At 50.9% G+C, this 13,439-nt stretch overlaps 5 protein-coding genes across 5 annotated transcripts; 2 read left to right on the top strand and 3 right to left on the bottom strand.

The window, feature by feature from the left end:
- Positions 1-2,329: 2,329 nt before the first annotated feature.
- On the top strand, positions 2,330-3,997 carry DSM5745_10194 (uncharacterized protein; the record flags this gene model as incomplete). Its single annotated transcript, XM_026752210.1, has 1 exon — positions 2,330-3,997. One exon carries the CDS (start codon positions 2,330-2,332, stop codon positions 3,995-3,997), a length of 1,668 nt encoding a protein of 555 aa, XP_026599272.1.
- A 283-nt stretch (positions 3,998-4,280) lies between these two features.
- Positions 4,281-4,931, bottom strand: DSM5745_10193 (uncharacterized protein; the record flags this gene model as incomplete). Its single annotated transcript, XM_026752209.1, has 1 exon — positions 4,281-4,931. The coding sequence occupies one exon, from the start codon at positions 4,929-4,931 to the stop codon at positions 4,281-4,283; it is 651 nt and encodes a 216-aa protein (XP_026599271.1).
- A 375-nt stretch (positions 4,932-5,306) lies between these two features.
- Positions 5,307-6,215, bottom strand: DSM5745_10192 (uncharacterized protein; the record flags this gene model as incomplete). Its single annotated transcript, XM_026752208.1, has 1 exon — positions 5,307-6,215. One exon carries the CDS (start codon positions 6,213-6,215, stop codon positions 5,307-5,309), a length of 909 nt encoding a protein of 302 aa, XP_026599270.1.
- A 216-nt stretch (positions 6,216-6,431) lies between these two features.
- Positions 6,432-10,368, bottom strand: DSM5745_10191 (Bacteriodes thetaiotaomicron symbiotic chitinase; the record flags this gene model as incomplete). The annotated part of the gene is made up of 11 exons (XM_026752207.1): positions 6,432-6,678; positions 6,746-6,865; positions 6,922-7,021; positions 7,060-8,025; positions 8,079-8,737; positions 8,795-9,092; positions 9,148-9,288; positions 9,336-9,732; positions 9,821-10,004; positions 10,058-10,115; positions 10,164-10,368. 11 exons carry the CDS (start codon positions 10,366-10,368, stop codon positions 6,432-6,434), a joined length of 3,375 nt encoding a protein of 1,124 aa, XP_026599269.1.
- Positions 10,369-11,966: 1,598 nt separating this feature from the next.
- Positions 11,967-13,216, top strand: DSM5745_10190 (uncharacterized protein; the record flags this gene model as incomplete). Its single annotated transcript, XM_026752206.1, has 6 exons — positions 11,967-12,177; positions 12,264-12,395; positions 12,486-12,797; positions 12,874-12,993; positions 13,050-13,073; positions 13,119-13,216. 6 exons carry the CDS (start codon positions 11,967-11,969, stop codon positions 13,214-13,216), a joined length of 897 nt encoding a protein of 298 aa, XP_026599268.1.
- Positions 13,217-13,439: the final 223 nt, after the last annotated feature.

The following is a 13,439-nucleotide window of genomic DNA, read 5'->3' as shown; positions in this document are numbered from 1 at the left end:
ATATTAACATGTACTATTTATAAAGGGTTTATAACTTATTATTAAAAAGTTTTAAAAACCTTTTTCTTTAACTTTACTAGTTTATATATTTTATAATTTATAATTATCTTATTATTTTAATATTTATTAAAATCTTTATTGTTATTATTTAACTATGTATAGTTTTTATTAAGTTATAATATTAATATATGGCCTAATTATCTATGCTAAACTTTTATTAAAACTAAAGCTATATTAAAGCTTGGTTTTTTATTAATATTTAGTTTACTTAGCCAAGGCACGTCCTTGTTAATATAAACCTTAAAAATAACCTTATTATTTTTTATTTATTAAATTTTTAAAAATTTACTATTATACTAAAGGCCTAGGTTTATTTTAATCTTTTTTATTAATAAAATATTATATGGTAATCTAAAAGACTATAAGTAATTAAACTATAATATTAATATCTTATTATTATTTAATTAAACATGTAGGTTAACTTTGCCTTTTTTTTTAAGAATTACTTTTTTACTATTTAATATAGTAAATGCGTGCTACAGGAGTTAAATAATATAAAATTTTTTTATAAGGTTTTTATTATTATATATAAAAATTCCAGAGCTAATATTTATAAGCTATTAATTATAAAACTTTAATATTATTAATATAATAAAAAGTATAGTATTATATATACTAAAGTCTGCACTATATTTACCCTAAGTTTATTAAAAAATTATAGCGGCGCTGGGCTTGCTGTTATTACTATTTTTAGTATTATTTAAATTTATTAGCCTAATAAACTTATAGCACCAGATTTTGCTTAATAATTACTAGCTTAATAATTATTTTTTTAGTACTAAATAATAATATTTTAAAAAATTATAAGGTCCTTTACCGTAATAATTATATATATTTTTTAGTAATTTTTTTTTTAAAGCTATCCTTTTTTTTATTATTACTTATTAAACACCCTTTTTTTTAAAGTACCTTAACAAGATACGTTTTAATCTTTATTTTTAAAATTAAAACTATTATTTTTATTCTTACTTTTATTTTTATTACTATTATTATTATTATTTTTTAATATTATTACTTAAATAAAGGTCTTAACTTTTGCTTTATCTAAAACTTTATAATAAACCTTTTAAAATTATACTATAATTATTTTTTTAATAGCACTTGCAGGTGTTAAAATATATTTTATTTTATAATATAAAGGTATCTTTACCCGTAGTTTTTTTAAAAGTAAAAAAAATTACTAGTATAAAGTAATAATTATATTAAATTTATTACTAAATTTATACTTTTTATAAAATACTTTAATAAACTCCTAAACTATACTATAGCTAGCCTGGTTAATAATAATAGCTTTTTTTTTAATTATATAAGCTATTATATATTTATTTTTATTAAAAACCTAGTTAATTTTAATATAAAACTTATTTATATATAACGCCTTTTTTAAATTTATATATATTATTTATATAATATTATTTATTAAACTTTTTACAAGCTATATCCAAACCTTTTTTAATATAATTACTTATTTTTAATATAATATTAATATTAATATTAGGTATAGTATATTTTTTTTAATAAGTACCTTAAAATTATATAGGTTTAATTTTAGGCTTATTAACTAAGTTTATATATTATAATCTTCCCTACCTTTTAGTTTTTTATTTATTATATTAAGTATAAAGGCTTTTTTTAGTAAATTTATTACTTAATTTATTATAATAATAAAAATAAATATTATTTTTATAATAGGTGTAAAAGTTATATTAAGTATTATAAAGCCTTTTAATATATTAAAAGTAAAGGTATTTATAAATATTAATTAAAATTAATTAATTAAACTTTAGGGCTTCCAGCGTTACTATCTTAATTAATTATATATAAATTTTTAAATATAAAATAAATAATAATAAGTAATATTTATAAATAAAATTTTAAAAAAATTAGGGGCTTATAACCTATTAAATAAGTTAAAAAAGCTATTTATAAAAATAAAATAAAAATATTATAAAATAAATAATAATATTATAAAATAATAAGTAAATCTAGCTAAAAAATAATTTATATATAAAATTTTTAATAAAAAAAGTAATATATAACAACGCTAGCCTTTTTAAAATAAGCGCAGGAAACAAAGCCAATTTAGGCTAGAGGCTTCTGGCGGCTTCTACGGCCTACCAGTCCTCCGCTCTGACATGTTGGAGTACAGTGCCTGAGGGGCTCAAGTCATATCAACACTGCAGCAGTGAAACTGCAATATTTAAGCATGGTATCGCTCATTTCTGCTCTTTATGTGGTGCTCACATCTCATATCCCCTCTTGGTTGAACATGCATTTGTCCACGTCCAGCTGGATAGCTGCCCTGGCAGCAAGCCAGACAGTCTCAAGCCTGTCCCTGGCCTCACCGTCATGCCACCACTCCGTAACCCTTAACGGCTACGGCTCCTTCTGCGGGACAACAATTTCCTCAACCCTCAGCAACGAGACCCTGCCAGCGCCCGTGGATGCCTGGCTGGGCATGGACTACGCAACGCAGCCAGATGGAGACCGGCGCTTCACGCCTTCGACCTGGCCTGAACCCTTCAAAGGCATCAAGAAAGCCGATACCTACGGCAAGGGCTGCATTCAAGACGGGACAATGTTCGACATCGCATCCCAAAGCGAAGCCTGTCTCAACTTCAACGTCTTCCGCACAAAGGGCGTCCCACTGAGCAAGAAACTGCCCGTCCTCGTCTGGATCCACGGGGGCTCCTTCAACATCGGCAGCTGGAAGAGCTTTGACGGCGCTTCATTCGCGGCTTCTTCGTCTGAACCGATTGTCGTGGTGAACTTCCACTACCGCATCAACTCGCTGGGTTTCCTCCCCTCCACGCTCTTCGAGGAAGAAGGACTCCTGAATCTCGGGATGCGAGACCAGCATCTCTTCCTGCGCTTCGTGCAGAAGCACATCGCCTCCTTCGGGGGAGATCCTGACGCCGTGACCATCGGCGGCCGCTCTGCAGGCGGACACTCCGTCGGCATCCACTACTTCCACAACTACGGCCCTGACAGGGGAAAGCCCCTGTTTGCACGCGCAATCCACCAGTCCGGCGCCGTGACGGCACGCGCGTTCCCCAACGCCTCGTACCCGCTCTACCAAGACCAATTCGCAGAGTACATGAGCTACCTGGGCTGTCCAGTGGACGGCGACAACAAAGCAGCCCTAGCATGCCTCCGAAACGCCGACATCAACCAAATCCGCACAGTCAGTACATCCATCTACGACAACTCCAACCGCGCACTAACCTGGCCGTTCCAGCCAGCGCAGGGCGGCCCGCTGCTTGAGAAATTCGGATCCGAGTCCGGCATGGACGGGACATTCTTCCACGTCCCCACGATCACATCCAGCACCACCAACGAAGGGAAGTTCTATGTCCCCGGCGATCTGCAAACAAACGGGGAGTTTCTGGGCTATATGCACAATATCTCGCCTGCACTTAACGCTACCGACCTGGCGCTCTTGGAAGCGCTCTATCCCGATCCAGTCACGAACGAAGACTCGCCGTACACAAACTCCCCCAACAGCACGCAGTACAACCGCCTCGCAACCACATGGTCTGACTACGCGTACATCTGTCCAAGCCAGGAAACAGCGACCCGCGCCTCGGCCGCGAACGTCCCGACATGGAAACTGCGCTTCGACACGAATAACTCTTTTCCCGCCTGGCAGGGGATCCCGCATACAGCGGATACAAAGTACACATGGGACGAGCCGAGCACGCAATATCCGGAAATCAGCCACGTGTACCATGCGTATCTGGCGAGTTTCGTGGTGTCGGGGGATCCGAATACCTTTAGATACCCCGGGGCTCCAGAGTGGCCGGGGTATCGGCCGGATAGGAAGACGCAGTTGGTGGTGAGGCCTGGGAATGGGACGAGGGCTGAGGTTGATGATGTTAGGGCGGAGGCTTGTGCGTATTGGAGGAGTGCTGAGCGGGCGTCGAGGTTGAATAAGTAGACTGGTGGCGTATGGCCTGGGTAGCCTAGCCTGGAGCCTTTCGATCCTCGACTGCACCCTGAGTGAGCTGTTGGCTCTGGGATGAAGGTTGTGGGTGATACAACCAGCAAGAGGACGCACAGTCCTGGGTTATAGATCCCATTGTATTTAGGGCAGAGTCACCACTCAACATCAGATCAATCGGCTCGATAAGAAGATATCAGCATAGACATGCAAATGTTTCTTTTTACGGATACCCTTCATGGGCTGTTAAGGTAGTTGATACCATCCTAATGGACATCTCTCACTCCACCCCCATATTCCGCCTATACGCCTCCGAAAGCCGCCCATAACTCCTCTTGACCCCCTCCACCAATCCCACATACTCCTTCTGGACGTTACCATCCTCAATCGCAGCCAACAGCTCCGCAAAACTCGTCGCCACCAACCGCCCACTCCGCAACTTATACTGCGGCCTCACCTGCTTCTCCCTCCCATCCAAACTCGCCTGCCTTGCGTCCCCCTCAGCCACATGAAACACCTCGTTGAAGATATCCAGGTCCCCGTGGCACTCAAACACAGCATGCGTCTCCTCGTACGTATACATGTACACGAAGTTGTCGAACCCCGCCCACAGGATCGCCGAGAGACAGAGCGAGCAGGGCTCGTGCGTCGTTAGGAAGATGCACTCGCTGACATGCGGCCGCTTGGTCTCTGGGATCGCGAAGAACTGCGTGATTGTCCAGGTTTCGCCGTGCCAGAGGGGCGACGTGCCTTCTTGGTTTGTGTGCGCGATTATAGTTGAGAGGTTGGATTTGCGGAGGATGGCGGCGCCGAAGAGCTTGGAGCCTTGGGCGACGGCGGCGGCGGAGAGCGGGTGGATTTCGGTTTTGATGCAGGCGCAAAGGGCGGAGAGGAGGGTTGTTGGCGGGTGTAGGGTTAGGGGGTCCGTCATGCTGGGCTGGCTCTGATGGATGATGGATGGTGGTTAGGGCTGCTTGGTGCGGTTCTGGGGTGACAGGGGCTTGGGAAGGGAGGGAGCGTAGCGTGAACAGTCCTACTTATATATACCAGATGTTATCTACCTTTGTTCCCCAGGATTTGATAATGCATGATACAAAGACTATGATAAGCTGCTTATCAGTCCGGGGTTTCCCTGCTTCGGGGATCTCCGATGGAACCCTAACCTTGTATAGACAGGACGCGGAGATGCTGGACATTCTACACGAAAGCCAAGATTAAATACCGGAGAGTGCAGCACTGTGGACCCAAGCCTGGATGGTAGTTCACTGTTGCATAGTTCCTAGATAGTGAGTATACAGGATCTGACCTACACCCCCTCCCTCGTAACCACAACCCCATCCCCACCAACCTCCACGCCCGCCGCAACAACGCCCCCAAGCACCAGCTCATACACCTCCATCTGCTCCCCATCCAACCCAACCTCCCTCCCATCCCCAAGTCCCGCAGCACAACCCTCAAACCGCACCTCCCCAAACCCCACAAACGGCACCGCCTCCCCGCCACTACTATAATCCTCCACAACCCACTCCGCATTGAGCCCAGCCAGGGTCGCCGTGCTCTTGGGCGCAGAGACCGTCGTCGTAACACTCTCCCCACTCGTCAGGTTCTCCATGATACAGACGCCGTGGTCCGCACCGCCACTGCGACCGTTGGCATCCGGAGTAAAAGACGCGTTCACCGAAGCAACAAGCACATCCCCCGGCAACACGGCAAACTCGTCAAAGTACCGCGCGAAATCCGGGTACCATTCGTACCACGCGTCCGTGTAGCCTTCTCCGTCGATCACGTAGATGTCGATCCCCGTTTGCAGGATTGCGGTGGCGTAAGTTGCGCCGTCGATGCCGAGCCACGCGGAGGCCGCTTGGTAGGTGGAGGCTGAGTCTGAATCTGAATCTGAATCTGACGAGGACGTGGGCGTTGGCGTGGGGACGGTGATGGTTGCCGAGACGAAGGCGTATGTGCTGTTTGGTAAAGGGTCGAGGACTGCGCCGGCCCAGTTGGTGCTGTATTGGACTTCTTTCTCTTCTTGGGTGGTGCGGGATGAGAGGGAGGTCCGGTTGAGGGTGCGTAGGGGGCGCAGGGCACGGTGGGCGCGGAGTTCGGTGAGCTTTTCGGGAGGTGGACGGGGGCGTGCTCGTGTGGGCTTTGAGCTTGCTAGGTGCAGGTTCAGGAGGGTGCAGAGGGCGAGGATGAGAAGAGTCCAGGGGGAGAGCATCTTGGCAACTAAGAGTGGGAGACTTGAGGAATGGAGGAACGTTGATCTGGAGGGGGGAGGAGAGCTTTATATACCTTGATACATCCCATGTAACCCTAACCCTACCTCCTCCATACGCACCGGGGACGCGATATCGGATTTACGCAATCCTGTTATTGCAAGATCCAGCTACTGGTCCACTACACTACATAGCCCTCACCACGGAAGACCGGCCTTTTACACCCGGTACAACGGCGTCGAAACCCCAACAGGCGTAGAGACAGCCACAGAGCTCGAGCTCGAGCTCGATCCCACCACCGAAGACCCCGAATCCGACACGTTCCCAACATACCCCTGCAGCGGCCCATTAGACGACTGGCAGCCGCTCACATAGTTGATCGTGACCTTGCACCCGTCGGCAAACAACGCATGCCCGCAGATCTCGCACCCGCCGCCTGATTCCTGGAAGGTGTGGTCGTAGGCGCTGCACGTACCGTTAGTATTACCTTAGTATATCCAGGAGAAAGGGAGGGAAGGGAAGGGAAACGCACGCGGCCATCTCGTCGCCCGTCATCTGGCAGTCGTCGCCCTCGACGAACACGCCGCACCCGAAGCCCGCGTTCATGCCGTCCGTGTAGCACGTCCCGGAGTTCTCGTCTTCGTCGGTCGTGCTGGGCCTGTTAGAGATGCTGGCGTAGGGAGGGAGGGAATAGGGAAGAGAACGCACCCGTACACCGTCGACTCCGTGAGGAAGGCCTTGGCCATGTCGCAGAAGCTGTGCAGGTCCGCGAACGTCCCGCACCGTATTGAGCCCTTGCAGTCGTACCCTGTCTCCGTGGCCGCGGGTGCCGTGGAGGACGTGGACGTCGCCGTCTTGGTCGTCGTTTCGTCGTTGTTGTCGTCGTCGTAGACGTGAGAGCCTCGTAGTAGCTGCTCATGGCGGACTCGATCCGCGACGACAGCGACGGGTTCGCGTAGTCCGTGTCCGTCTCAATGAAGGAGATCGTGCCCTCCTCGAGCCCGTCTTCATCCAGCGTGCTCGTGCTGGTCGTCGCGCGCGCCGAGCACGCCGTTATAGTCTCGCACCGGCTTGTCACGGTCGTCGTCGAGTACGTGGAGACCGGCGTCACCAGCGTGCTGGAGATATACGCCGTGCAGGAGTCTGCCTCTTCCGCCTCGCAGTCTGTGTCTTCGGATGTGCACCCGTCGCCTGTGCACACGCCGTTGTCGCATCCGTCTCCGGAGCACGTTACGATCCGGCAGTTGTTCCCTGTGCAGATGTAGGGCTTTGGTGTTGAGCCGTCGGTGCCGCCGCCGCTGGAGCTCGAGCCCCGGAGGCAGTCCAGTCCGATACACCCCCAGGAGAGGCAGTCGAGGCCGAAGCAGTGGCCTGTGCCGTCGCTGCTTCCGCTGTCGTCGTCGTTGTCGTTGTCGTCGTCGTCATCGTCATTGTCACTATCATCGTCACTGTCATCGCTGTCGCCGCAGTCATCCCCGATACAGCCGTGGTCTTGACAGTCATCGCCAGCGCAGTGGCCGTCCTCGCAGTCTGCGCCCGTGCAGGCCGTCGGGATGCAGTCGTCGCCCACGCAGACCCGATCGCTGCAGTCGCTGCCGGTGCACCCCTTCTCAATGCACAGTCCGCTGCCTGCGCACTTGCCGTTGACGCAGCCGGGGCCTGCGCATTTGCTGACGGCCGGGGGGTCGTCGTCCAGCGGGTCGATGAAGCTGGAGGAGCTCTCGCTGCCGCAGTCGGAGAGGCAGGGGCCGTCGCAGAAGGAGTAGCATTTGTGGCCGCAGTTGGCGGTGCATGTTGGGCCGGCTGGGTCGCCTGGGATTGTTAGTGGAGGCTCAGAGTCCCTAGGATTGGACGTGCGGACATACCCTGGGTAAAGGTGATGGTGGGATACTCGGTGCCGTCCGTGGTCCACGGCCATGGAGGAATGCTCACGGTGCGTGTGACTGGGGGATGTGTGACGCCCGACTCGTTCAGCGGGTTCGGATCGTCCGTCAAGGTAACGGGCTGGATTTCGATGCTGGGGATAAGCGCCGTGGCACTGGCCGTCACCACGTCGCTGATGTTCCAGTTGTAGTAGTTGATCAGGCTCGTGGTGATTGGATCCAGCGGGATGGTCGTGGCCATGATATACCGCGTGAGGGTCGAGGTGACAGTCGTGATACTCCCGCTGGTCACCGTCTTGGTCGTGCTCCACGCCACCTCCAGCGAGGTCGGATACCCGCCCAGGCTGATGGTTGTGGGCGTCTCGAGCACTGACTTGGGAAGGATGACACTGACGGGCGCAATGGCCGTGACGGTGGGCGAGTCGCCGAGGACTTCCTGCCCGACGTACAGGATCCCCGTGCCATCGCTGCCCCCGTCCGAGTCTGCGCCGCCCATCCCCGAGTCCGCAGTCAGGCTATTCGGGTTCTTGAGAGATCCTGGCCCGCCCATGTCCAGGGCCCAGCTGAACAGCCCGCCCAGGCACAGGGAGTTCGCGAAATCCGCCTTCTGCTTCAGCGTGCGGCCGTCGTCGTAGGAGACCCTGCAGGTAATATCTTGGTTAGACTGACACCCACGTCCGCACAGGTTTGGATCTCACCATTGATCCCCACTCCAGGTCATCCAGTTCACACCCGCCGTCTCGTCGTACTCCGCGTTGACAGAATAGTCCTCAATGATGCGGGCAATCTCGTAGTCCGACAGGATCCCGCTGGTGCCGGTGCACTCGCCGGCGCGCGCGCCCCCGCTATCCCCACTGCTGGTGTCGAAGTCGCAGCCTGGAACGCTGCACGTCGAGTCGGCGAGGGTGAACGAGCGGCCGTAGAAGCCCAGACCGAGCAGGACCTTGCTGGGCTCGATGCCGTTGCGCCAGAGCAGATCCAGGCCCGCGGAGATTTCTATTCTGTCAGCCTGTACTACCGTGTTCATCTGGTGCAAATGGGCTGAACATACCAGTGAGGTTCGTGTGGGGATTGATGACCGAGCTCGTCCACTCGCTATTCCCATCCCACGTCCCGTGGATGTCATACGACATGAAATTGAAATAGTCGACGTAGTCCTGCATCCCGGCCAGGTCGAAGCCCTTCAGGTACCCTGCGTTGTTTAGTTAGAATAGAACACCAATGAGCGATAGAGCATACAGTAAGACGACGGCAGGGTACAGGTGATCCCGTATTTGGTCCCGGTTGCCTCCTTGAGCTCCTTCAGAAAGGTAACCAGGTTGGCCGTATCTCTGGCAGCACCACCGCGGTCTTCGGCAGCCGGATACTCCCAGTCAATGTCGATGCCGTCAAACCCGTACTCCTCCATCAGGGCAACTGCAGACTCAATAAACGCTGACCGGGTCCCAGGGAAGCGCGTCATGTCTGAAAACACCTTGCCACCCACATCCCACCCTCCGACGGCGATGTAAGTTTTAAGCGTGGCCTTTTTCTCCTTGAGTGCCGTAAACTTCGACATGTACTCCTTGTCGTTAGCGTTTGTGGTGGTGATTGTGAAGTCGCTGGAGTCGATGCCGGCGAACGAGTAGTATAGGTGCTGGCTGTGTTAGCTCGAGCCATGGCATATGGCTGGGGTGAGACAGGGAGTTGAGCCAGCTAGTGGCGCTCCTTCATGAAAGACGTACTGTCCATGGGGCAACATTGATATTCTCCGGCAGCACAACGTCACAGGGCCGGTCAGGGTTCCATCCCTCATAGTAGCCCAGGTAGACTGCCTCACTGGAAGAGCCCGAGCAAGACGGCTGGTTGACCGCATCACAGCCACTCTGGCACCCAGTCCCGCAGAAGTCCTCGGTTGTGCCGCAGAACCTGAAGCGTTGTCAGCACTGGCAGCACACGGTCTTGAGGTGAGGGATGCACACCCGTATTGCGAGCAGCAGACGTTCAGCGGGCATTCCGTCCCCGCGGTCTCAGCGTACTCTAGGAGAAATGGTTAGCAGGTATGCCTTGATAGTGCGTCGAACATACCGCCACATTCAGCCACAGCATCGCAGTTCGAGATGCAATTGTCGCCGCAGAAATCTGGCCCAAAGCCGCAGTAGCCCTCGGACGAGCAGCAGCCAGAGTCACACTCTTCTTTCTCGGAGCATGAGCCCAGCTCCGCGTGCACTGGCTGGAACCGGGTCAAGGATGCCAGGAGCAGCAGGAATCGTGGTCCTGAGGGCACCTTCATGTTTGCCTTGTGTGGAATCTGTCCACGCCCAGCAGAAGAAATGTTGCTTGACTTACGGGACGTGGGAGGGTGCTACATCTCTACTTATATACTGGGCGCTTCTGTTCGGCCCGTTAATGGCATTGGTCTGGCTGGAAGCTGCGTAGACTGGGTATCGTATTTGGTACTGCAAATTCACCTAGGGCTAGTGGCTGCACTGTACGGATGCTGCGGCCGGTTCAGGAAGGGCAAGAGGGCCGGGTGGGAGATTAACTCGATGCCCACTGTGCATCCTTGTATATCAGCGAGGCGAATTGTGACTTCGCCTAGACGAGATTGCTGCACGAGGCACGGTGCATCGGCAGTGGAGGACTCAACGTGAGCTACGCAATCTGAGGCATGCTAAGTGCCACAGGTTGGTGATGTGCCGATGCCGGAGACGAGGGTCGCATGATTGTGAGAGACAGAGGACCCGGAGAGTCGACTGGAGTGAACCCGATCCCGATCTCCTGCCTATTCGAGCGTGCGCGGATCGTAGTCCAGGAACTACTGCATCGACCGGGGGTTCTTCCACTTAGCGCTGGTCTAGCGCAGGTCCAGGTTCAGCCACCTCCAAGTCCATCCCACGCCGGTGCTCGCCAAGGGTCCAAGGGTGCTCGGGCACGGGTGGACACCAGGGCATGGTGGATCTCTTTCCTATTCAGGCAAATGCGAGGCCGTGCATGTGCATGTGAGCCAATCTAACAGACACGTTTAGGCCAAGATGACTGGCGCAACAAGACCGGAGCCCAGGCTTCTTGAGAAAAGGAAGCATTCTTGGCACATTGTCTTATCAGCCGTGCATAATCCCGATGTCCAATTCCGGGGGACTATCTCATGCTCGCTTGTGATCCTGGCCTGCGCCGGCACAAGTCTACAATAGGCATGAGCTCTCGACCTGCATATTCCTTCGCTGGGTTCCTGCATTACGGATGCCATCGGAGATTGCATTGCTCGATGTACCCCGTTAGTGGGATTCAGGAAGCCCATCCATGGCCAACACAGTACGCAGTCGGCGTTTCGCCCGGGTTGCAAAGAATTCAATTGTATTACAAGGTCTTTGAGGAGACGGTCTTGGAAATCGGGGCTTCAATCCTCAATGAGACGAGTCGTTTTTTGACCACCGAAGGGGACCCTTTCGCTGGAGCTGAGGTCCTTAAGAGGATACGACGGCAGCACTTCACCACTGACCGTCCGCTCAAGACTTTTGGCTACCTGCTGCGGTTTCTCACTGCTTTAGAAAATGAGGACACTTCTTCAATGGGCTGGCTACATCCAGCCCCTGCTTCTCGTGGTCTTTACGCCTTTTGCTGCTTCATTCCCTCTCGATGCCCATCCAAGTCCTCTGGATCTTGGAAACATCCCCACCAACGACTCGCTGCAAGAAACGCACCAGCTGTTCGCAAGAGCCCTGGCCACTCACTCCGGCTATACGAGCATTGTCTGGGACTCGGAGTGCACTGACGCACAGAAGAACTACATCAAATATGGACTTGACGATGCCAAAACTCTAGCATGACCCCTGCCCAGGAACACCGATCACATCACTAACATCACGGCATCCACAGGCCAGAACAGCAATGTCCAGGATCCTCGAGCTGAGAAAGACGCTCGAGGCCAAGGAACAGCCAGCAAACTGGGGAACAAAGTCGGCGTCGGTGACCGCGACCCTGATGTCGTGGAACTCCTTCTTCGGCACCATCATCCTCACAGAGGACGCACCGGCTGGAGTAGGCGACCAGTTGCTGATAACAATTGCGGAAGCAATCAGTGATATGAAGTACGTGAGAGGTAAGTGCCGTCACTATTGTTTAAATGAGAGAATATATCCATTTCCTCCATCACAGCCTCTAGTAGCGAAGGCTCACCCCATACAGGAAGACTCAGCGCTATAGTCAGCGCCATGAACAAAAGCAGCTGGAAAATCAAAGTCAACTGCCAGGACACATTCCTCACAGACCCCGAGGAGAAAGAAGGCAAAGACGAAGCAGGCAACACCATCAAATACCGTACGTCTCTCCAGCTGTCCTGCCTTGCCCTACAACATACCCCTTCTATTTCACGATATTCCATCCTATGATCCCGCTTACAGCCACCAGGCGTCTTCAAAGACAGCCGAACCACAGACTCAGCAGGCACGGTCAAAGTCAGCACCGCATCCAGCATGTGCCAGGACTCGACAAAGGTCAGCGCATGGACCTTCTACAACGACGTAACGGCCATGCAGGAGATGACGCTCTGTCCGTCGGCGCTCTCGCGCTGGGGCGAGACAACGCTCACGTCCACCGCGAACTCGCAGAGCGCCCTGAAGGCCAAGAAGCTGAACGCGCTGAAGCGCAAGGCCGGGGCGGAAATCATCCTGCATGAACTCACCCACTCGAAGGCGATACACGGGCAGGACAAGAAGACCCGTGAGCTTGCCCTGCATTCCACCCAGCCAGTGCAATGGTGCGATATATACTGACAACTTCACCCTTTTCACCTCAGGTGACGAGACGTTTCCCGTGACAGACGAAGACGGGAATGAGAAGGAGGTGCAGGCGTACGGGTTCGACAATGTCAGGGGGCTGGCATTCTTTGACCCTGCGGCTGCCATAACGAACGCTGGTATGTGGTTTGGCTCTTTACTTTAGTTTCTTGAACACCCCGCTAACCATAACCAGATTCATATGGCCTGTTTGCTCTAGGTTTGTCCTTCCTTGGTTCTGCGCCGCGAGCGATTTGCTGACTAGATGAAGCTATGTACTACGACGCGTGCGTGTGGGATGAGGGCGTCTGTACGGGCGTGGACAAGTCCGGCACATTCACGGGGGCCCATTTCGATTATTAGGCTGTAGGAGGATGTTCGAGCTTGGGCAGTTGGTTGGGTATGGGCTTGAGGGGGAGAAGGACGTGGCATGGCTGGATGGTATGCAGCGGCGAGGAACCTAGGTACTTCTAGTACAATCCACTTCAATTGGGATGCCAGACTTCTCTTCAACACCTCTAGTGGACCAATCGAGCAGTGAAACGATTTACTGTGCCAGGTATTCATAATTTGTAATGAGTTTTAC

This window comes from Aspergillus mulundensis (genome assembly GCF_003369625.1).
Source record: "Aspergillus mulundensis strain DSM 5745 chromosome Unknown scaffold_14, whole genome shotgun sequence".
NCBI classification, from domain to species: domain Eukaryota; kingdom Fungi; phylum Ascomycota; class Eurotiomycetes; order Eurotiales; family Aspergillaceae; genus Aspergillus; species Aspergillus mulundensis.
This window is presented reverse-complemented; position numbering and strand designations above follow the sequence as displayed.